The sequence below is a fragment of the Echinops telfairi genome, unplaced genomic scaffold, assembly GCF_000313985.2.
Source record: "Echinops telfairi isolate 266 unplaced genomic scaffold, ASM31398v2 ScPeMD7_2565;HRSCAF=3150, whole genome shotgun sequence".
Taxonomy (NCBI): Eukaryota; Metazoa; Chordata; class Mammalia; order Afrosoricida; family Tenrecidae; genus Echinops; species Echinops telfairi.
This window is the reverse complement of record NW_022106463.1, coordinates 1,516,195-1,538,881: the sequence shown is the minus strand read 5'-3', so window position 1 is coordinate 1,538,881 and position 22,687 is coordinate 1,516,195. Positions and strand designations below refer to the sequence as shown.

Genomic DNA, 22,687 nt, shown 5'->3' with positions numbered 1-22,687 from the left:
CTCTCCCATGTCCCCCCGAACTGTCAGTCCCGTTGTTTTCTCCTCCAGATTGTTCATCCAGCCTGTCCTATCCAGACAGACCTGCAAAATTAATTTCTTAAGAAATTACTTTCTGACACTTTCCCCACAAAATGTTTAACAAATCTAGGACTCACCAGTGTACGACATGACAAAATAATAATAATTTATAAATTACCAAGGGTTCATGAGGGAGGGTGGGCCAGGGAGGGAGGGGAAAAATGAGAAGCTGATACCAGGGCTTAAGTGGAGAGCAAATATTTTGAGAATTATGAGGGCATCGAATGTAAAAATGTGCTTGACACAATGGATGTGTGTATGGATTGTGATAAGACTTGTATGAGCTCCCAATAAAATGATTTTTTTAAAAATAAACACTGCACAATAAATCTAGTCCTTGCTTACATGCACATTTTAATGCCTTGTGGGGTCAGGTGATGAAGGAGAGAGCCCTGTTTGGGCACCACCCCACCCCACCCCCCATCCCCGCAAGTCCTCAATTGTTGGTTAGATGAGTGACTTTACCTCCAGGCTTTTCGTTTACTCATTTGTTATTTCACTTGAGCTCCCCTGTGGTCCTAATTCACACAAATAAAGAGGAGATGTACTTGAAGGGGCAACATTTTTCCCCCTTTGATTCTGAATTCCCTTAATTGTGTAAATTTCTATAAAACGTGAGGGCAGAAACCATCTATAATCCCATCAGTGTTGCTGCTTGAACATACTTTCAGAATTTTGTTGTCATGGCCTGCACACACGTGCGCTCCCACGTCAGAAGCACCTGTGTTGCCTTGCACTTCCCTCGGCTCATCTGTAAGCTGGGAGTGAGCTAGTGTGCCAGATGCTGCGCACCGGCCGGACGTGGACCCTCAACTGTCGTCTGATGTGGCCCTAGACAACTGGGCCGGGCTGTGGGGCATTTCTTGCATGTGAATTTCCTTGGAGAAATAGCAAAAAGTACCCGTCACCTAGTATTTACTGGGCTAGTTGTCTAAGATGTATTGTAAAAGGGAAAAAAATGTAAGAAAATTCTTAGAAACTTTTCCACAGGGTTTTTCTGATGTTTGTGTGTTTGTTTCTTAGATGTATTCTTAAGATGGATCATCACTGTCCTTGGTATGTACGAAACAGGAGGGTGCGAATCATGTAAGGGGATGGAGAGGAGGGAAGAAGAGAATTTAGAATGGTTTTACCTAGTTTCCTAAATTTTGAAGGTCCTTTTAATTATTCGTAGACATGAGATCATACATATTTTTATGAAGTGCTTTTTTCCTCTGATGTCCTTACCCCAAATAATAGATGGTATATTGAAGAGTTAACATTTAAAAAAAAGCAAACCACTGCCATTGAGTCGCCAAATTCTTAAGAGAATAGAAAATGCCATAATTCTGCCCCTTCGAGAATCTGTTCCAAACACCAGTAGGTAATTACAGTATTGCTCCGCTCCGAACGACCCATTGCCAAGTAACCAGTGCTCACGTTCGCTGATGTTTCTTATTTGTTCTTCTAGGGTGAATAACTGTGTGGGATTTTCTAATTACAAATTTTTCCTGCTGTTTCTATTGTATTCCTTATTATATTGCCTTTTTGTGGCGACAACAGTTTTACAGTACTTTATAAAGTTTTGGACGGTAAGTCTGTTTTTTGTTGTTTCTTCTCTCTCTTATATCATAGTTGAGACTTGTTAAGATCCTAGGTTCCTGAAGATTTATTGTATTCTTTATTACAGGAAAGTGTACTCCATTCTAATCTTAGCATTTATAATGGGTCGTAAAGCAGACAGGCCTAAAATGGACTTTTATACATGTCCATTTGTAAATGAATATGAAGCAGGATAGAGTGAACTTCTCTCCTAGGGATCCAGATTGCGTCAGCTGCACCCTAACAGTAGTTACATCACAGAGTCAGTCAGAATTACTCCCACAGCCTCTGGAGCATACCACAGTGCCTCTCCCCCACAGTGATTGAGGACAATCCAAATATCCACCGATAGGGGACTACTTTAACTAGGGTATGTGTCTATGCTCTTCAACCTTACGAAAGATGAGATCGCTTTTTCTGAGAAATGATATGAAATGGTCTTTAAAATCCGTTATTATGTGAACAAATATGGAATTTAAGGAGCACTGGTTCCATTTCTGTAGAAGGTCCTTGGCAAGTACTACTGTGTGTCAAGAGATCATGTTCAGAAGTTGCTGACAGGCGTTGCCCCTGAGATGTGGATTGCAATGAAGGGGAGACATGTCTGTTTGGGGAGCTTCCTGTTTGTGTGCTCGGCCTGTTTGCCCCCCTTGGAGATTCTTGTACGTATTAAAGGGTTGTATTATATTTAAAATACTCCTCCTAACTCCTCCTGTTGGAGTCGACAGAGAGTTCCTAAGTAGGACCAGCCATAGAAGACTAAATATTCTCCAACCATAAAAGCTCCTGTGCCTGGAGTAGAGTGAGAGCGAGAACAGCGCAGGGCTTGGAGCTCCTAGAATGTTCTGAGCTGAGCATCGCTGCTTCGCAGGATCTCTGGGATGACTGAGTTGAAGGTAGACTACAAAGGGACCAGGGCTTTGCCCCACAGTAGTAACCAGTGATGGTGGGAAGACACTGTCCCATCTAGTCTTTAGAAACTATTTATCAGAGCTTACCGTACATACTCGAGTATATATGGTACATTTTAAAAAAATCTATTTTCAAAAAAATTTTTTTAAATTTATTTCTTCTGAGACACAAGTCTTTGTTGTAAAGTTGGCATGGAAAGGCGCATCGGAAGTGTTCTTGAAGAGCGTAGTGTTCTTCCCTGTTTTCTTTGAGCAACTCTTAGCTGGCCTTAGAGCGCCGCGTGTTAGGGGTCCTTCAAAACCCAAACGTGTGCATGAAAGCTAGTGTTTTGGATCCTCTTATATAAGTCGTTGGTTTCTTAATACATTGTCTTTATTTGCACAAGCTTTGCCGCAGGAAATCTACAGAAAATTGCCCCAAGGTAAATTGCATTCTTGTCAATGACGTTCTTGTGATTTTTTTTTAATGATAACATTTACAGTGACTATGCATAATATTAATTGACTTTCTGAGATGGGGCCGTTCAAGAATCCCTTGCTCTGTTTAAAAGATATTTCCGTTGCTCTGGGAAAGAAGGAGAAAAATGAAGTCAGAGTAATCCAATGCAAAACACCTTGCTTTTAACTTGTGCAGACTAAACTAGCAAGCCAGACAGCCTCGTGTTCTAGGGGAATGGGCTATTTGCCTGTACATTTTTCTGTTGAAAGCCAACTCTTCTAAGACAGTAGTCACGTCATTGCTTCTATTTAAGCACGCATGGCCTTAAGAGAAGGAATAACAGGAAAGTTTTCAATCACTCATTCCAGAAGGTAAAGTTATTGCTCCAACTTGCTAGTTACCTGCAGAGCTGTGTCGCAGTGGAGCAGGGGTAAGAAGTAGAGGAGGCAGAACAGCTGAGGCCAGTGCTACCATTGCAACAGTGCGTAGCACACTGCCAGTAGCGAAGTACGACTACCCCAGACTGGGAAGGCACCTTTGTGGGTGTCTGGTGGGCAGCTGCATAATAAAATACTTTCACATGGGCGAGGGGAAGCCTGCCACATGCTGGGTACCAGGCAGAGCCGGAATACCTGTGTGAAAGTGAGAAGAAAAAAAGGTGGTTGATCACAATACTCCCTCTTGGTCTTTTTTCCCCCGAGACCATTCCGAAAGTTGTGAATCACCGACGAGCTGTTGAGAAGATAACGTCTCCCGACCTCTTGGTCTAGAGAATAGCTCTCTGCTTTGGGGTGTATCAGCTACGTTGTTATTCCTTGTACTTGGCCTGTTTGGGGGTAGGCCCAACAATCCTTAGGAAGACAGAACAACCTGAACATCATTCAGAAGTTGACTATCTGAAATTAACTCGTTCTTCCTCCTTCTGCAGAACGAGCTGTCGGATACGCGCGCCAAATTCCACGTCCTCTTCCTTTTCTTTGTGGCCGCGATGTTCTTCATCAGCGTCCTGTCGCTCCTCAGCTACCACTGCTGGCTGGTGGGGAAAAACCGGACAACAATAGGTCCGTAGGCTGGAGTAAATCCCAGTGACGTAGGAAACTGACTGCAAGCGGGTGGGCCATCTAGAAAAGAGCAACAATCAAGCGATAATGAAGCGTTGAAAGCAGGGTCGGCAGCTCAAAGCCACCATCTGCTCTGTGGGAGAAAGATGAAGCTGTCAACCCCTGTCAAGACTTCTGAGGCCTGGGCCCCAGGAGGGTCATTCTGCGTTCTGATTGACTCCATGGTCGTGGGTTTGCTTCTTTAGACAGGAACTGTGGGCACATAACACAAAAGTCAATTATTTTGAAGAAAGTTGGCGAAGTGAATTGAACTGGTTCTTTTTTTTCTGTAATGCATTCATTGCAGATCAAAGTAGAGACCTGATTTGTTTTCTGAGTTTTATTAAATAAAGAAGGCTTTGTGCATTTATAGAATACCTTCACCAAATCAATCTGTGAAAGAGTAGATTCACACTCCATAAGCAGGTTCCTTCTCAGCTCCAAGTAGGTTCAAATCCTAATATGTTAACGAACACATCATACGCATTCATCTGTGTGTTGTGCGTTTTCCCTCCCACACTTTATTACACAATTGGCATCTCACTGCTGTCGAGTCGATTCTGACTCAGAGACCAGGCAGGACAGGGCAGAACTGCCCTGTGGGTTTCCCAGACTGTGGCTCTGTGTGGGCGTGGAAAGCCTCACCTTTCTCCTTCAGAGCGGCTGGTGGTTTGAAGAGTAGTGCTTCTCACGTGCTTACTCACTCTATCTGGTATCATTTGTCATGAAACTTACGTATCATATTACTACTACTATTAGAATGTACTTCCTGGTTTGTTTTTTTCCTCGTTTGTAAGATAATAATACAGAGGAAGAGTTCTGTAAGGTATTACCATAAATAATTATTGGAAAAACATTTTATGTACAAAGATAATGGTATTGTTCAAACTGAATGATTGCCATAGAATCAACTGTCATTTAGTTATGTACATCTGCCAGGAATATTGGAAGGGTACACTTTTTAAGATTAAAAAACAAAGGCCTTTTAAAGGAAATATTTAAGATAATTTCATATTTCAATCATTTTTTATCTTAAATCATGTAAATTATGAGAGCCTTCTATCTTGGCCTTTCCTTCCTTGGTTTACCCTTCCACATCCTCTAGTTCCGTCACACCTTCATCCCTTCTTAGTCCAGATCAACTGCCTTGGACCATTACCTGATTTATACCTTCCTCAAGAATGTCTTGAAAAAGGTAAAGTCCAGCCTCCGGACCCCTTACCCCAGCGGTTTTCAACCTTCCTAATGCCGCGACCCTTTCATACAGTTCCTCATGTTGTGGTGACCCCCCAACCATAAAATTATTTTCCTACTGTTGCTACTGTTATGAATCGGGTGACCCCTGTGAAAGGGTGGTTCAACCCCCAGAGGGGTCGCGACCCACAGGTGGAGAACCACTGCCCGACACCATCTAAAACCTGAGAGATTTCACATAAATAAGTGGATTTCTTCTTTCCCAAACTGAGAATAAGTCACAGTGGGCCTATTTTCCATTGTGGCCTCAGCCAGTCGGTGCTGAGTAGTAGCCCGTTGCTTGAGATGAGCCTGGACCGTAATTTGCCTCATTTCCTGTGGCATCTGCCTGTGTGTCCTACCCACCCCCTGCCAGTATTGGAGGTACGGAAAGCTCCGGGTCTCTTTGAACAGCCTTTGTCCAACCAACTCTGTTCCCAGTGGCTAGAGTCAGAAATGCATTGGATAGCATAAGCTACTGAATGCACACAATGGCTAAAATCATATAAAGAAAATATTTCAGATCTCCCCAAACAGCACAGATCTCGACATTGTGTAGTAGACTGATGTTTTCTGCCTGTGGTTGTCGCTAGGTGCCACGGAGTCTATTCCGTCCCATAGCGGCCCTGTGCACAACAGGCCACAGCACTGCCCATCCTCCACCACACAGTGTTGACTGCACCTCTGGTTGCACCTCTCGCCCTTCTCCTCCCATATAGAAAGGATGGCAAACGCCTTCACCAAGGCGTGACGGCTCCCTCGCATCTTCTGCTCCTGGGCTTTCTCCCGTTCTTCTTTTGCCCAGGGGCCCAGGGGAAAGAGGGCTGTTGAAAGCTACAGAAGGACATCTCCTTGGCACAGAAATGGTTCCAACTGCAGGTTTCATTTAGGACTTAAGGTGACCAGACTTAAGGCGGGACACCATTGACCAGGGGGCGGGGTTCTTGATTAAAAATTTGGTCTATATGGACCAAATAGACCATTCCCTAGCTTGTTGTGCATTCTTTCCAAAAATCGGGACTTTTTTAAAATGCCAAAAATCGGGACTGTCCCACCAAAAGCGGGACTTCTGGTCACCTTAATTAGGTCCTCTGATCAGAGAGTCCTGACAACACTTATTGCAGGTTTGTGCCATTCTCCCGAACATTACCCATTTGTGGGTCGTCTTTCCAAAAGGATCAGACACAGTCACATGTGAACTTGCATCTGCTGACCTTTAGAGCCCCACACAAACATTCCTGTATTTTTCTTTTTTGCTATCTCATCACCCTCTCCAGTGCCCTGGTTGCTTCCTATCCTTAGCTTAGAAAGCATGCTGAAATAGGTTGAATTGTTTTAAAAAGAAAGAATGAAATCATTCTTGTGAAATAGGTACCTTTTTCAAGCCCCCATTCTATTTTATGGGCAGCTAGATCGGACTAAAGAGTGGTTCTGATTACCGTTTGTGCCCTCATCTCCTGCCCACTGTTCATGATCAAGTGTTACCGTCCCAGTATCGCACCTTCCCGACCAGCACCCCACAGTTTGACATATGAGGGCCTTCAAAAACCCCATGGAAAAATAAAATCAAAAGATAATGGAATTTTTCCACAAACTTTTTGAAACCTCCCTCGTGCCTGTATTTAGACAAGTTGAGTTTGTTCACCTCCGTGAAAGAATTGACCCAATGTATAATGGACAAGTTTGGCACTGAAGACATTTGTGAAAGTTTAGAAAAGATTGTTGTGAGACTGGCTTCTTCCATAGAAATTTTACCTACCGTATATACTCGAGTGTAAGCCGACCCAAATATCAGCCGAGGCACCTAATTTTACCACATAAACTACATTCAGAATGTGCTGAAAAACTCGGCTTATACACGAGTATATTTGGTAATTCATCTTTGGATACTCAAAACCATCATCAAGTAAATAGTAGCTGACTTATAAATAATGACTTAAGTGAGGTTACAATGTTGATGAAATACTTTTCCCAGCTAAGCATCAGAACATTTCATCTTTTAACGGCCACAACTATATTGTTTTAAGTTATACTTATATTTTTTGTGTAAAAAATATAAAGTGCAAAAACTGGCATAGTCCATCTCTCCTATAATGCTTAATCAGACTGATGCGGTTTATTGGTTTGTCTAACGTAACAGAATCCTTCCGGGCATCTACATTTTCATATGGACCTGATGGAAATGGTTTCTCTCTTGGCTACAGTAAAAATTGGAGAGAAGTCTTTGGTGATGAAAAGAAATACTGGCTACTTCCAATATTTTCAAGGTAAAGGCTCGAGCTCGCATGCCAGAAATTATGTGATCTGTGATAGTTTATTATCTGTGAAGATTCAGAGAATAATATATAATCGCATTTTGGGCGGGGGCCATAAGAACAAAAACTCAGAATATCTTGATCAGATAGAAACGATTTTATCCATTTACAATTTTTAATTTTTTAAATTAGAGTAAAGGAGAGTTTGAGTGTGTAAAATGTAGGGGAAAACAGGGATGGCTTACCTTTTAAAAAACTCTTCTTTTCCCCTTTAAAATTAAAGTAAGTTGTTTACAGTAGAGAATGGTAAGGAAGCCAGTTATCATGGAGATACAACCCCGCGTACGTAACGTGGCAGTAGAATGGTGCTCCTGGGTCAGCCGGTCACCAGGCCTTTTTTGTGAGGTGCCTCCATGGACTCGAGGGTTCCGGCCTTTTCTGTTAGCAGCTGAGTGCTTTGGCCATTTACCAGGGACTCCAGGAGAATGTCAAGTGGCCTAGCATAACCACAATTGGGGTTCTTATGGTCACCTGGGGAGACAGAAGGAGGAGTTGAGGAAATAATGGTTAACCTTTTTTCCAAATGTGATAACACCTAAAAAACTCAAGACCCAAGGGGCTCAAACAACCCCCAAGCATAAAGAAGCTCAAAGAAATCCATGAAGACACATCCTGATCACATTGCCTGAAACGAAGAGAAAGTCCTGACCAGCCAGACGGGGACAAACAGAAGACACATGGCAGATACAGGATCGAAGGCAGAGTGATAGGAAATTCCCATCAGGGAAGGAAAAAACACAAACCAGGATATCGTGAAGCATCTTCTAGAATCACACACCCAAAGTGACCTTCAACAATGAAGGCAAAATAATGAAGGGAGAAAAAGGCACTTCAGTTAATTGAGAAAGGAAAACACGACAAATATGTTACTTGAATGTCTAATATTTTTCCCTTCTCTGTAGTGACTTTGGTATGGCCTAAGCTTTGAATTAAAGGAGAAAGAATTCATTTGAGGTAAAAATTGTACTGATGGTCCTCAATTTAATAACAGGGTCTTTCCCAATGGGTCTACAATAAATTGGTTCTGAGAGAACTAGAACACTTCATTTCAGAATTTATAGCCGATACTTCTTATGGTATAAAACACCGAGTAAGATCATGGCCTGGCCAACAGTGAAGCCCATGTTGTGATAGTGAAGGTCAGAATCCTGATGGCCACCAGGCACAGGTGAGGTTCGGCTGGTATCTGTCAGTAGAATTGAACATTTTTCAACTCTCTGTTGGGGTTCCCACCACCACCATCCTTGTAGCCGCAGCCCTCGCTTGATAAACAACAATGTTTTAAACAGGAAATCATAAAATCAAACATCTCAGAGTGAACATTGAATTGCTGCAGCATTGTACGTAGTACCAACACCACCACTACCACCCCCCAAAACAAAACCAACACTGATGGCCGTCCAGTGGATGCTGACTCATAGTGACCCTTTACAACAGGGTAGAACTGCCCTGGGAGCTTCTAAGACTCACTTTTTCTGAGAGTGGAAAGCCTCGTCTTTGTCCCCGGAGCAGCTGGTGCTTTTCAGTTGGGGGTGTTACAGGTTGCAGCCCCACGTGTAACCACTACACCACCCGCGCTCCTTTAACTAAAAGATTGTTTGCCACAAACTTTGTGGTGCCCACTCGTATTACTAATAATACCCCCACCCCAAAAAAGGGATGATTGTAAGGTGTAGCACCCACCAACACACCCTAAATCAAGGACTCTCGGGAGCTATATTCAGTCTTCTCTGATGTATGGCTCAACACAGCATATCATGCACCTACAGAATCGTTGAAACTATGCCTGTTAAGTGTCAATTCTTGTGCTTTTCTGGAGTCATGGGGCAAACAGTGCTTAACCGAAAGGATAGAGATTTGAGTCCACCCGAACAAAGGCCTGACAATCGACTGCCCCCAAAGCAGCTGCTGAGAACCCGATGGGCACACTTCAACTCTGACCCACGTGGAGTCACCATGAGTCAGAACAAGTCAACAGCAGTTCATTTGAACTTAATCTCTTGTTTGCCCACCTGACTTGTATTTCTTTTGGTGCTGTGCGGAATAGGCACAGCAGTCATGCTTCTGCGCGTACAGTTCAGAGACACTGGTTACCACTGTGCAGCCGTTCTCGCCCCCCCCCTTCAAGTCCTTCCCCCTCCATTAGCATAAGCTGGGGCTCCTGTTCCTCCCGTGCAGACCGTTCTTCAGAGAGCACACTGCTCCAGGCAGACAGTATACTAGTCAAGCCAAGCTATTGTTTGGTTTTGAGAAGACTTCGGGGAATGTTTTTGGTTTAAAGTTTAAAGGGCATCTCAGAGATTCACCCAGTTGCCATGGCTCCAGAAAGTAGAGTTTATGAGAATTTGAAAATCTGATGTGCTTCCCCCTTTTTGATCAGGATTCAGCAGCAACCCACAGCTCACTAATGCCCTGTTCACTTTTGTTCAGTTGGATAAAACCTGTGTACTATAACCAGGGCTCATGTATTGTAAGGCTTTCAGTTTGCTTGGGGAACAGATATTTTTAAAGAATATTTCCCCTAAATAGATGACTTCCATTAGTGTGCTTTTTTGGCATGTACCTCATCTGAGTTTCATTTGGCTGCTTAAATTTGTGAGATTATCATTTTTATCAAATTTGACTAATTCTTACCCATTTTAGTGTTGACTCTCCTTCCTACCACCCTCTTCCCAACCTGCTTTTTCTTTTTCTCCTCCCAGCTTGTCTGGGACTCCAATTCCACATGTGTTATGTGACTTGGTAGCCAGTGGTCCTCTGTCCCCAACTCCTGGCTTTTTCCTCTGTGCTATCTTCTGGCTGGGTAGTTTCTCTTGGGTAGTTTCAAGTTCACTGGCTTATTCTTCTGCAGCATCTATAACTTGTTGAGCCTATCCTATACATACGTATATTAAACTTCAGAGAACGGTATTTTTCAGTTCTGAAAGTTGAATTCATTTCTTCCACTTTGCTCTGCATTACAGTCATTGCATATACATATTCACAGATGTATTTGTAATCACTCTTTGAAAGTTCCTGTTCACTTCCATTGTCATTTCCAGATCTATTTCTATTGACTTGAGTTTTCTCTCCTTCTTGTGTTACATTTTCCTGCTGCTTTGTTGTCTGGTGATCTTTGATTGACGGTTAGACGTATAGGGTATTAGTTGGCCGAGCTCTCTGGATTTTGTTGTCTGTAAAGATGTTGAATTTTGTTTTGCCACACTGTTAAGTTGCGGGTGTTTCTGCCTGATCCTTTTGAGGCCTGTTTTGGGCATGGTTAGGCTGAATCTAGAGTAGACTTTTCTGTGAGGCTACAGCTAAGACAAGCGCCTGCTAGCCTCAGATCTGGTTGTCCAATACCCATCCTGGTCAAATTCAAGTGCCCACACTCCTGTGGGAGCTGTGTGAATTGTTCAGTTTACACTTCCTAGCTGTGTGTTTCCCCCCCCGATTTATAATTACAGCTGAGTACTTACCACAAGGCTTTCATGCCTAACTGCAAATTTCTGTAGTCCTCCCTCGGAGATCCAAACCACCTCAGGCTCCCCAAGCTCCTACCTCTGTCACCTCAATCCAGGAAGACTCCCTGTCACCTTGTCCTGGCTGAAAGCTGGGGTTCATTGGCTTGTTTCTCTTCTTTCAGAGCTGTCAGTCCTGTTCTGCCCATTTTGAAAACAGTTGGTGATGTTTATCAACAGAAGCATAACTGTACTGATGGAGAGATTGAAGGCAGAGAGGTTCTCCTGTTCACTGCCCTCTCCCTCTTCTGAGAATAGTAGCTGGACCATCAGAAACAGATAATATCTTTGTTTGTTGAAACTTTAAATACGTGGGGAAATACAGCCATGGAGCTTTTCCCATGAATTTCAGTTCCAGACTCGAAGATTGGTCCCCAAATATGTGGTTACTTATATTTGAAATAGTCTGGGCATCATCATCTTAATAGTGAGTCTAAGAATCTTCACAATAAGCCATGTTTTTTCAACACTTAGGTAAATCGCAGTGGAACAGGCAGTGCTTTCTGCCCCTGCACAGATTAAAAGAGAAGAAAGCTTGTTTCTTTGGGGGCAGCTAATAACCTTCTAGATTAGAAGTCTTGAAGACGGTTCCCTGAGGGTGATTTATCCCAGGCCTCTGAAAAGCTGGGTATCCGAGCTGGCTGCTTTGCTTCCCCTTGAGGTGATGTGAACATGTCTGACTCCTGTTTTTCCTGCTGCAGTCTAGGGGATGGTTGCAGTTTTCCAACTCGCCTTGTGGGCTCGGATCCAGAACAAGCTTCCGTTACAAGCCAGACTGAATTTGCCAGAAGGTTTGTTTCTTGTCATTGGGTGTTTTAGGATTTTAATATTCATTATAAAGCAAGCTGTGTGGATGTGATACATACATACTAGTGTAATAAATTCAACAGTAACTCAAGCCATCCTCAGTAGGGAGATTCTCTGTACCTTTTCTGTTAACTAAGGGCTGATAGTTTATGTGCTTACGTTTTGTCTTCCAAACCAAAACACTTCTAAGAGAAGGAAAAAAAATGCTTGCTACTGATAAATCACTAGACCAGAACAGTCGCATAAAACTGGAATTATCTGGGCTGCGTGGGAAGCACAACCAGTCTAAATATGCTGCATTGCCCCTCCCTCCCTCCCTCCTTCCACCTCAGTGATTTTTTTGTGTCAATTGTGTTGTTTTTATTTTATTCTTCCCTCCTTCTCTTTTCCCCTTTTCACAGACAAATAAAGGTCTAGAAGTAAAAAAAAAAAAAAATGCTGCATTGCCCTACAAACTGGTTTCTGTCCATTGTTTTTTTGTTGTTGTTTTTCCCAAGAAATTAGTCATTCTACTATTTACGGTTGTTGTCCATGTGACAAACAGAGTTTTAACTGCAGTGGTAAAATACTATTAATGAGGGTGCAAAAATACAATTCTAAATCTTTACCTCATTAGCTCCTCATGGTGGACATTTTTTTATAGACCTTTCTTGGCACGCAAGCGGTTTCACAGAGTCTGAGAGTTAAGCCATTGGAAATGAAACTTTAAAAATGCTAGAGACTAGGATCGAAATTTAACTGTTGAAAAGGCAAATTCCATCATAAATCTTATGATGGTATAGAGGGCGATGGGGTGGATTGTAAAGTCCAAGCTAGCCTATTCTTGGTAGATAACCCTGGGCCCCAGAACCCAGAACCTGGAAGCCTTAGATAGTCAAGCTCTGAGCCTTCGTTTCTGCCTCTGTAAATGAGACAGACCTCCATCCTGGGATGCTTGAGGGGTTCAAGGTCATGTTCAGAAAGCACTGGGTGCAGAGTCCAGCTCAGGAGAGAGGCAACACAAGTGCTAATTCCCCTACCCTCCTCCTTTGCTGCCTCCCTCTGTTCTCACCCTCCCTGGATCTCTTAGCTAGTGAAATAAGTCTACACGAAATCATTCAATCATTTTTTCCCCTTAGATCTAAACTGCAGAGGTAGAAAGCAGAAAACTTGGGAAATGACAGGTAATTTTTTTGTACTGGTCACAGACAGATCCTCGCCTGTCCTCCTACCTTCCGGCTCTTAATTAACTCATTAAAAGCATTTCAGGCTGGCCTGGAAGCTTTTTTCTTTTCCTTTTCCTTTGTCTAATTGTTCTCCCTGGCATTGCTGGAGTACAGATCCTGGGGTCAAGAGAGAAGTCCAGTGAGTTGGGGGATGGACGGGGGTGCATTTTTCTTTGGAAGATTTTTTTTCCCCAGAGTACTAAGATCCCATGAGCTGCCCTCACATATTTAGGAAGAGTACTAATTTGCTGCTTATTAATTTATTAAGTATCCTGAGTCAAGCATTAAGCTATTTACAAAATGACTTGCTCCTCTTTTCAGTATTGGCTCAAATCCACCCTTCCCTATCAAACCGCTTAGTGAATCAAAAAACCGATTGTTGGATAGTGAATCTCAATGGACGGAAAATGGATCTGATGAAGGGGCTGTCCGAGCAGGTGATGCTTCTCTCAGCCGTGCTGTAGCTGGTGAGACGGGAAACTACCCGACTTCATAAATGTGGGAAAGTAACTTGATGGTCTTCATGCAGGGGCTGTTAATGTGTATTTGCTTTTGGAGGAAGAAAGGGTAGTAGCTGCTGCTGCTTTTCATCCGAGGGGGGAAGGGTGGTGCGTGCGTGCGTGCGTGCTATCCAGTCCCACACTTTTTACCTCAAATATACGGAAGGTTCTTTAGGCCTTGTATACGCCAACTCATGTGTGGAACTAGATTACTCTTGAGGATTCTTAAGTTGGAACTAGTTTTTGAAAGGCGTAGTAAGAATTCTTTACTGCCTTAATTTTTTAAAAAGAATGCCCTGATGATGTTTTAACCTTTTCTTAATGACTGTTGATCACTTCGTGCATAGTGGGTGTGGTGTAGAATCACTGTTACGACAGAAATGGGCTTTTGAGTCTGGCCTGGCTTTGCAGTAGAGGCTAGCCAAGTACCAGCGCTCGGAGTGTCGAAAGGCATCTAATAATACTCAGAGTAATCATTTTGCCATCGTCTCCCTGCACTGTAGGAAATGGGGGACAGACGCTCAAGTTGTTCTGCCAACCCAGAGAAATACCCTAGCACTTAGTGTGAGAATTCCTAAGCTTTTATTCTCTTTCTTAGCACTTTAGCAGCCTTTGAAACATTCGTGTGCATTGATTTCGTTACGATCTTTCTCAGGGTCACCTGTCACCGTCTGTAAGGTCACAGGGTAATGAGCTTCTGAACCCTTGCCACCTAGTCTCTTGATAACAGAGCAAGTGTGAGAGCAGCCTTTGCATTGTGACAGCTACTGTGCTTCCTTCTGAGCCCCACAGGAAGACAAATGGGTGGTGGGCAGCCACCTTTTTAATACGACATAGTAGTTAACTTTTGCCATCATCGCAAATTTTAGCACTGAACCAGAAACTAATGCATATTTTGTTTTATTTTGGTCATTTCACATGTAATTATGTACTTACAGGGACAACTAACCATGTTACAGTGGCAGTAGAAAATTGAGTACCTCTTGTTCATAACTAACCATTTGACTAACAGCAAGGTAAGATAGTATAAAGATAATTTTCTTGGACAAATCCCATTCATTTGCATGTCCAATAATCTTTTTATAAATAATTGGATTTTCCCTCTTTTTAATGATATCAGCAAAATGAGTTCAGCAGACACCAGAGGGTACAGTAGCATTGGCATCTACTTATATGCCATTTTTCCTAACGCTCCTCCCACCATCTCAGTAACTATCTGCTGGGAGATTACTAAAGAAACAGGAGCCCTGGTATGCCACAAGTTAAATGCTGGACTGCTAACTGCAAGATCAGTGGTTCACACCCACCAGCTGCTTCCCAGGAGCGTGATGAGGCTCTCTGCCCGTGAAGATTCTCACTTGGCGGCCCTGCCGGGCAGTGCTGCCCTATTATACACGGCTGCCCTGGGACAGAGTGGACTTGAGAGCAGTAGGTTTGGTTTTGCTGGTGGTGGTTGGTTGCTTCTAATGAAGAAAGCAGCAAAAATTGCCAGTTTATGTGGGTGACAGACCTTTCCCATATAGGCTGTCTTATTAGTCAGTTCAAGAAGTGACTTTTGTTCAGTATTAAGAAACTTGATCCAGAGTAGAATGACAAAAAGTATAGGCTGAAGAGTCCACCTCATGGTGAACCTATAGGACAGACTGCAACAACCCAGTCCCTGAAAGCTTTCCAGGAGCAGCCAGCCTCGTCTTTCTCCTGGAAAGCGACTGGTAGGTTTGAGTTGCTGAGCTTGCAGTTAGCAGCCCAGCACGTAACCAACTACATCACCAGCTTCTATTGTTTCCTCTAGCTGGGTACACTTTGTATGCCCAGACACAGGAAACAAGTTTAAAGAACAATTTTTAAAAATTCAGAGAGAGAGAATTATAAGTGATGTACAAGCTGTAGTATACACCATGAAGGTGCACTGAGGTTAAACTGTGAGGATGTAGTATTTGCTCCCTTCAGGTAAAGCGGGGAAAAATTCAGGCAGGCACTAAGCTGAATAGCCTCTCACCCAGCTAAGCTATTTGTGGTTTTGACTTACAGTGTTCACTAGTCACTGGCTGCTTCTTAACAAATAACCACCAACTTGGGCTCCCCAGGTGTAGACAGCGTGCATCTGTTACCTGTTGCTGCGCATCAGGTCATTGCTCAAGTAGGGGAGCATCTCCTTCCTTGCTCATGTGTGGGTTGGCAGGATTTAGTTCCTTGAATCCTGTGTGCTTTCCGGGCTCACTTGGGTCAGGAGTTGGCGTCTGAGGAAGCCTGCAAGAGCCTACTGTTTCTGACCTCCTGTGATGGTGCTACAGAGGGCGTGGCTGGTGCTGGGACTGCCTAGCAGTCTGAGGACCTAGTCTCCTCCCTCAGATGATGTCCTAGCCCCAAACAGGGGAGTGCTGTAGTGATTGTGCAGAGGGAAGAAGACCACTGCTACCCCCTTAGTTACTGCTTACTAAAACCTCATTATATTACTTAAAGTGTCGGAACCTACGTGTCCTGTCTTACCAGCCTTAGACCTTTAGCCTGCAGAGCCATTTACTGCATCTCATAGGCAGAAAGATGAAATCAAGTGTTAACCAGTAATGCATTTTTTTAAAACAGGTTTATGGAAATCCATATGAACTGATACTTTTCAGTTTTATTTGGAAGAAAAATGACCAATGGGATGAAGTGAAGTCCAGTAGAAGATGTATTTTTTACGAAACAGGAAACCTTGGTACAGTCACTGTCCCAGACGCACCCTCCAGGATGATGCCTTGATCTCACGTGTCCGTCAGCGCAGCTGTGACCAGGCCGCAGAAGTGGCTGCGCTTTACTTTGGAAATAACACCTTTATGAGATGCCGCAACACGAGCTGTCAGATCACATGACTAACACATGTAGTTTGTGGGGTGCCTGAGTTGCATTCTTACCATGAGTTGGTTCCAACCATGTTTTCACTCCAACAACACAAGCTAAAAACTTATCTGAGTCTGCCTAGGATCCTGTGGTGACTGAAAGTAGATAATCACCATCGAAAGTACTGTTGCCTAGAAACTGTATAAGGAAAACGAAATAACGGCTTTTTTTAATTGGATGTCCAATTTATAATTAGTTTTATACTTTCAATAATTTCTAATTTTTTTATTGTTGGCTATAACATTCAGAGGGACTCAGATCCCTAAATATAATCATTTAAATCATAGAGCACATTTGTATAGTTCACTAAAGACTGAGTTATAATCACGTGTACAAACACATAGCTTATCGTATGCCCAAGGTTTAAGGGGAACTTGGCAGTCTTAAATATTTGGGGTTTTCATTGCCTTTCTTTTTTTTTGTTGCTATTGAACTTGCAGGTCTGTGTGCTACAGAGACTGATGCAATTGGGGTAGATGGAAGTGACTAGGAGGAGAGAAAAGACGAAGATAGGCAGGCTATTGTAAGCTGTTCAGAGGATATTTTCATTAAGGTACTTAGGATGTCTTTCAAATTTTAACTATGGTAATTCCTGAAAATTATGTTGAAAGTTTTACACTAAGCCTCTAATAGCTTAAACGTGGATCTGAAGTGCACTTGAACTGCGGGAAAGAAATCCCGATACCCGAGTTGTCATTCCACCATCCTCTCAGTCCCTATAAAACGGATTTCTTTTAAATGCAGAATTTTCATTCTGATTTCCGTGAAAGCACCCTTTTTGCCTAGATAACCTCTCCTGTTAACATCCATTCAGAACAAGAGGAATGACTGGAGTGATTCTGAAGAAAAGCATAGTGTCGTTTCAGAGAACCCATATAGGGCTTTATACTGTTTATTCAAACACAATCCAAAAAGATTGCTTCCAACAGATTATTAGAAATCTTAACAAGCATGTTGAGAAGCATGTAAGGCTTTCCTTACCTGAAAAATTAGGGTAGGGGGAGGCCTGTCAATAACTGGATGACTTCTAATGTTCTTTGATTCTTAATTTGCAAGGTAGTAACTTTTCATTCATTCAACAAATATTTTGGGGGTACCTTCTAAATGCCAAATACTATAGACAGCATAATAGCTCTATAATTCCTGATATAACATCAGTTTTTCTAGCTAACTATGCCTGGTTTACAATTTATAGAGCTTATCTAATTATATTGGCTAAAAAAAAGATTTTAAAAGAAAATAACTTTTTGCCGTTTGACCCAAAGGAGTGAAGTTATCGTAGCTTTGGAATACTACCTTTATTATAACTCCAGTCATATTAACCTTGATTCTAGAAAACTTATGTGTAGGACATTTACAAGGTGTCACTTACCAACAAAAACATCACTTCCGTTTGTCCGTTTCCCTTGGAAACAGTAGATATTTAGGCTTACTTGATCACTATCAGGAAATTTCCCCTGGGACTCTCTACCTTTAGTTAAAAGGCTCTGCATGCACTTGATTAAAACTGAGGGAACATCATTCCCCCTTCTTTCCCCCCCCCCCTTCTTGTAGTACTATAATATTTCACAGTTCTTCTCATGCCTGTTATTTCACTTCCTCTCCAAGACATAGTAGACACTTCAAGCTTTTTTATTTCAAGTCTTTTGCTCAAGCTCCCTTAGATTTTAACTTATCTGTTGCCAAGCTCCAGTACTTGGCTGCATTTGTTGGTGCATATTAATGCCCATTGAGGAAGGGGCCCGTTACAGGTAGTAAGGGGATCAAAAGAAAGGCTGCTTCTTTGGTATTTCAATTGATACGAATTATTGACACCAACTGCTTGGGGAGAAAAACTCAAACTGAAGTCCTGTCAAAGTTTTTAAGTACTATCCTTTGTCCTTCAAGGATTTGAACATTTGTGACACCATTTAAGGACTAGAAATTGAACTTCAGGTCTTGCCATTGCCATTAAAAACAAACTTGGAGACTTGGTTTACATGGGCATGAATGTGCCCAAGTATTCCATCTGACCAGTGTTACTATGCCAGACCAAAGAGCAGCTACAGTATCCTAGTTATTCAAACAAACAGGTTTACAGCTTTTTTCATCTTTACATAATGGATGACTTTAAAAAAAAATATTTTTACATAAGGAGTGGTTCTAATTGTCCTAAGTATAGTTAAAATCAAATATGCAACATTTACTTGAATTTTGTTTCTACTAGAAAGGTTTTGACGATGTTTACGAGATTAAAATACTATCAGAATTTGAGCTTTCCATGCAGTAATCTGTAAAGAAGTGTATATGAAGGGCTTGAAGGTAATCTGCATAATCTGGACATTAAGTAGGCAGTGATTTACAAATACGCCCAGCTCACATTTTGTTCTCAGACTGGCACTGCTGCCAATGGAAGGTATTTTATAACCGATTTATGAAAGAAGTAATCCTATTTTTGCATTTCAGTCAAAATAAAGTCCATACCTAATAATCTACTAAGTACAGCTACTATATAAACCTGAAATCCCATGTTTCTTATATTAATATTTTCCAATTTACCTTAAAAATACAATATAGATTCAGAAAGATCCATATTTTTCTAATGCCTTCACTTTATATTATTTTGTTGGGTTAAATAAGGAAGCAAGAAATTGTATTTGTATTAAACGATTAAGAAAGCAAATGGGTTGAGTTTACTATATTTGTATATGATTGCAGATGAGCCTATGCCCATTTTAAAAGAAGAGATGGACACTATTTTAACGTGATCTTTAATATGCTTTTATATAAATACAAATTTGAAATACAGTTTACTTTGGCTGCTTCTACTTAGTGCCATGAAGCATGTTCTTTCTCATACGCATAACCCTGGACCATGACTTCAAGTTGACTCTTTGCTTTGTCTTTTGGATGGCCCGGCCTACCCTACATTAACATGAAAGCAGATCATTTTTAAATATTGGTTTCGAAAGTCATAATTATTTTAATATAATAAAGAAATAAAAACGAATCCCCATGTTTGAGTCTTTTGTTATCAAGGAGTATTTGCCAAATGAGAGGCTAACTTAATTCTGATCAACTTGAAAATCAAATCAAGTAGGTCATAGCAAGAGTTACCGTGGGGTAACCACTAAGATAGGCGTGATTTGTGTGCATGAAAATGGATTAATCAAATTTGGGTATGTTAGAAAAGGGCGTAACATAGCTTTGACTGAACACAATGTAATTTTCATTTTAGAAACTGCTGTAATTATCAAAAACCAAAACTCATTGCCATCGAATCATTTCTAACTCTTAGTGACTACTGGACAAGGTAGAACTGCTCCTGTGGATTTGGAGACTGTCTAAGTCTGCAGGAGAAGAAAGCCTGGACTTCCTTCTGTGGAGCAACTGTTGGCTTTGAACCACTGATGAGCAGTTAACAGTCCAACATGTTAACTGTGCCACCAGGGCTCCTACTCTCTTCCTGACTTCGAGCAATTCCAACTCAGTGTCGAGAGCTGCTCCTTCAACCAAACAGCTCATGGGAGCTGGCTCTTGGGTTTGGAAGTTTAGGCTTATGAGTTCATGGGACATCCCAATTGATTATTGTTAATAACACATCCAGTGCTTCTACCTTCCAATACATTGCAGTGTCGGGTCTTAAAGGCCTGCACGCAGCCTTTCTTCATCTGGAACCACAGCCTTTCTTCATCTGGAACCACAGCGGAAGGGGAGGATGTAAACCGACACTAACTTGCAGAGCACTGGCGTCATGGATTCCAGTTGGACTGCTAACCATAGCACTTCTGAACCTACCAGCTGCTCCCCAGGGGATGATGAAAACTTTCTGCTCCCATAGAGATTTACAGCCTTGGAAAGCCACAGGGGCAGTTCTACTCTGTCCTAACGGGGCATGATGGCAGTATTAACTTACATGATTCTTGACAGAAGGTCGATACACTTGCACTGTATGATTAATAAATCAAATAACTTGAACAGAACCCCAACCTACATTTATTGTATTTTCATTCAGAATATGCTTTATGTCACACCAAGGTCATCTCCAGCATCCCGTTGGTACAAAAAGGTCGAAGAGTACCACTACGGTGGTTTAGCTGCAGATTACTCTGCTTATGTCTCTGTAAAAAAAGTAAAACTGGCCGATCGCTGCCCATTTCCGTGATTGGGTGACGAGAGGCAGCCTTGCCCTCTGTAACACCGAAGGGTGGACACTCGAACTTAGGACCATTTCTTGGTGACATTGAGATGGTCGAGCTGGTCGGCTACAAACCGGTGAGGGGGAAATTTGGAAGTGCTGGCCGCCTTGATGGCCTCGAAGGCCCGGGCCCTGCGGACCGCGGCGTGGCCGAACTCTTGTTCGGCGGTGAGGTAGGGCGTGCTCAGCCAGTAGTGGTTCTCCGCCTCGATCTCCAGGCGACGGATCATGTTCTCCTTGGAGAAGTGGGACACGGTCCGCGGCCGCCGGTGCTTCCCGATCCACATCTTTCCGGGAATGCGATTGCGGAGGAGGAAGGCGGTCAGGAACATGGTGGCTGCAAAGAAGGGACAGAAACCGGACCTGAGGGCAGAAAGGCGGGACGCGCGAACCCGGTTCACACCACACACCCGTCCCGGGAATGCGCACGGGACCCCCAAAACAACCAGCCAAGGCCGACAGGCGGAGAAGTCCCACCGCCAGAGGCCGGCGAACTCACCAGCACGCTCAGCTGGGCGACTGGAGCTGCGCCGGAAGTCAGCGGACGCCACGGCGGAAGTGCCCCCGCCACGTCGCGCGAGAGCCCACCTCTCGCGAGAGCTTGCGTGCGCGTCTTCTCGGGAATTTCCTGCGACTTGAGATTCAAACCAGTGGCGGGTAGAGTGGTGAGAGAGCCCGGGCGAAGCCGCTGGGCCGCGGGTTCCTGCTTCGGAGCGGCTTCCCCCGGGCCTTGCCGCCATGGATCCCATCCGCAGTTTCTACGGGAGACTGCGGTCGCTGGCCGTCACCCTGGACAGCGAGGCTGCCCGACTGCAACCGGCGCTGACCGGAGAGGAGAGCGGTGAGTGAGGCGGCTGGCCCGCGCGCCTCAAACCGATGTCCATAGGCTGTTGTACATGAACCGGACAAGAACAACTCAGTCTCTGGTACAAAGGAAAGCAGTTTATTAATGGGGGACAGAAAAGAGAAAAAACACCTGCTCAGGGACCAGCCACCTGAGTGTAAAGAGAGTGAGTGACTGGCCTCGAACCCTCCCAGGCTTGGGTTTTTATAGGGTTTCATCAAACAGTTGAGTTGTGCAGCTGAGCAAGCAAGCTGGTACAGAAGCAGATCTTGCAGTTAGGCGGATAAGCACAACTTCCTGGTGCAGGATAGTCTGTTGCCAGTTCTGAGAACAAGGGGCTATTTAGTTTTTCTGAGAATGTAATAAGGCCTGAGGTTGCATTTATGGTCTGATGCAGAATCTTTGCTTAATATAAAATGACTTTACTTAGGCTATTACAAAGCCAACCTGCACAAGGGCTTGTGATTTACGCTGGTGAGATGGGCTTCGGAAAATATACGGGGAGCTGTCAGCAGCAAACGTTGACATGAACAAAATGCTCAATTAGTGTTGGACGCAAACATGTCCAAAGGCTCGCCAGCGCCACCTTTTAAATTGCTTCTTTCTGTCATACCCTTCAATTGTGATGTCTGTTTTTAAGTCGATGTACAGCCACCGTTAACTTCCCAAATAACGAAAGGCGGTCCATTAACGTTCGGAAGAGCAAAACGAACTCACTACCACGAATCAGTGCCGACTAGAGGGCAGCTAACTGCCCCTGTGAGTTTCCGAGACAAGTTACCGTAACTCTTTACGGAGTAGAAAGTCCGGTCTTTCTCCCGTGGAGCGGCTGGGTGGTTTCGAACTGCCGAGCTTGAGTATTCGCAGTCCTGCACGTAACCAGTATGTCACCAGGGCTCCTTTTATGAAGAGTGAGCAGCGGCACTTTTGAATAAAAATCTTCAGTTGACAGGTTGAACTCATAATGCACACACTAATTTATTTTTTAAATCATTTTATTAGGGTCTCATACAATTCTTATCACAATCCATACACACATCAATTGTGTAAAGCGCATTTGTACATTCATTGCCCTCATCATTCTCAAAACATTTTCTCTCCACTTAAACCCCCG

The 22,687-nt window shown here is 43.1% G+C and overlaps 3 protein-coding genes across 15 annotated transcripts in view; 2 read left to right on the top strand and 1 right to left on the bottom strand.

The window, feature by feature from the left end:
* Positions 1-19,541, top strand: part of ZDHHC20 (zinc finger DHHC-type palmitoyltransferase 20) — a 39,338-nt gene extending 19,797 nt beyond the window's left edge. The window contains exons 5-13 of one of the 10 annotated variants that reach the window (XM_045293958.1): positions 1,102-1,134; positions 1,529-1,649; positions 2,957-2,992; positions 3,938-4,070; positions 7,483-7,609; positions 11,859-11,948; positions 13,491-13,606; positions 14,608-14,685; positions 16,256-19,541. In XM_045293958.1, coding sequence (XP_045149893.1) covers positions 1,102-1,134; positions 1,529-1,649; positions 2,957-2,992; positions 3,938-4,070; positions 7,483-7,609; positions 11,859-11,948; positions 13,491-13,606; positions 14,608-14,645 — 694 coding nt within the window. In that variant the 3' untranslated portion in view covers positions 14,646-14,685; positions 16,256-19,541. Of the gene's footprint in view, positions 1-1,101; positions 1,135-1,528; positions 1,650-2,956; positions 2,993-3,937; positions 4,071-7,482; positions 7,610-11,858; positions 11,949-13,082; positions 13,128-13,490; positions 13,637-14,607; positions 14,686-16,255 lie in introns of those variants that run through there. The other 9 variants (XM_045293956.1, XM_004714824.3, XM_045293959.1 and 6 more) reach the window with 9 other exon arrangements.
* A 963-nt stretch (positions 19,542-20,504) lies between these two features.
* Positions 20,505-21,268, bottom strand: MRPL57 (mitochondrial ribosomal protein L57). 2 transcript variants are annotated; one of them, XM_004714825.2, is made up of 2 exons: positions 21,229-21,268; positions 20,505-21,066 (listed from the first exon to the last, which is right to left on the bottom strand). In XM_004714825.2, exon 2 carries the CDS (start codon positions 21,059-21,061, stop codon positions 20,753-20,755), a length of 309 nt encoding a protein of 102 aa, XP_004714882.1. In that variant the 5' UTR covers positions 21,062-21,066; positions 21,229-21,268; the 3' UTR covers positions 20,505-20,752. The 2 variants fall into 2 exon arrangements, with proteins under 2 accessions (XP_004714882.1, XP_045149980.1); XM_045294045.1 differs by having other exon boundaries at positions 20,505-21,092; positions 21,229-21,254.
* A 199-nt stretch (positions 21,269-21,467) lies between these two features.
* Positions 21,468-22,687, top strand: part of SKA3 (spindle and kinetochore associated complex subunit 3) — a 16,922-nt gene continuing 15,702 nt past the window's right edge. For all 3 annotated transcript variants that reach the window (XM_045294053.1, XM_045294052.1, XM_045294056.1), the window contains exon 1: positions 21,468-21,570. In XM_045294053.1, the coding sequence (XP_045149988.1) occupies positions 21,468-21,570 (103 nt within the window). The remainder of the gene's footprint in view (positions 21,571-22,687) is intronic.

What these genes read in the sequence shown, in the direction of transcription:
- MRPL57 (XM_004714825.2), bottom strand. Translation starts at nt 21,061, where the DNA reads ATGTTCCTGACCGCCTTCCTCCTCCGCAATCGCATTCCCGGAAAGATG.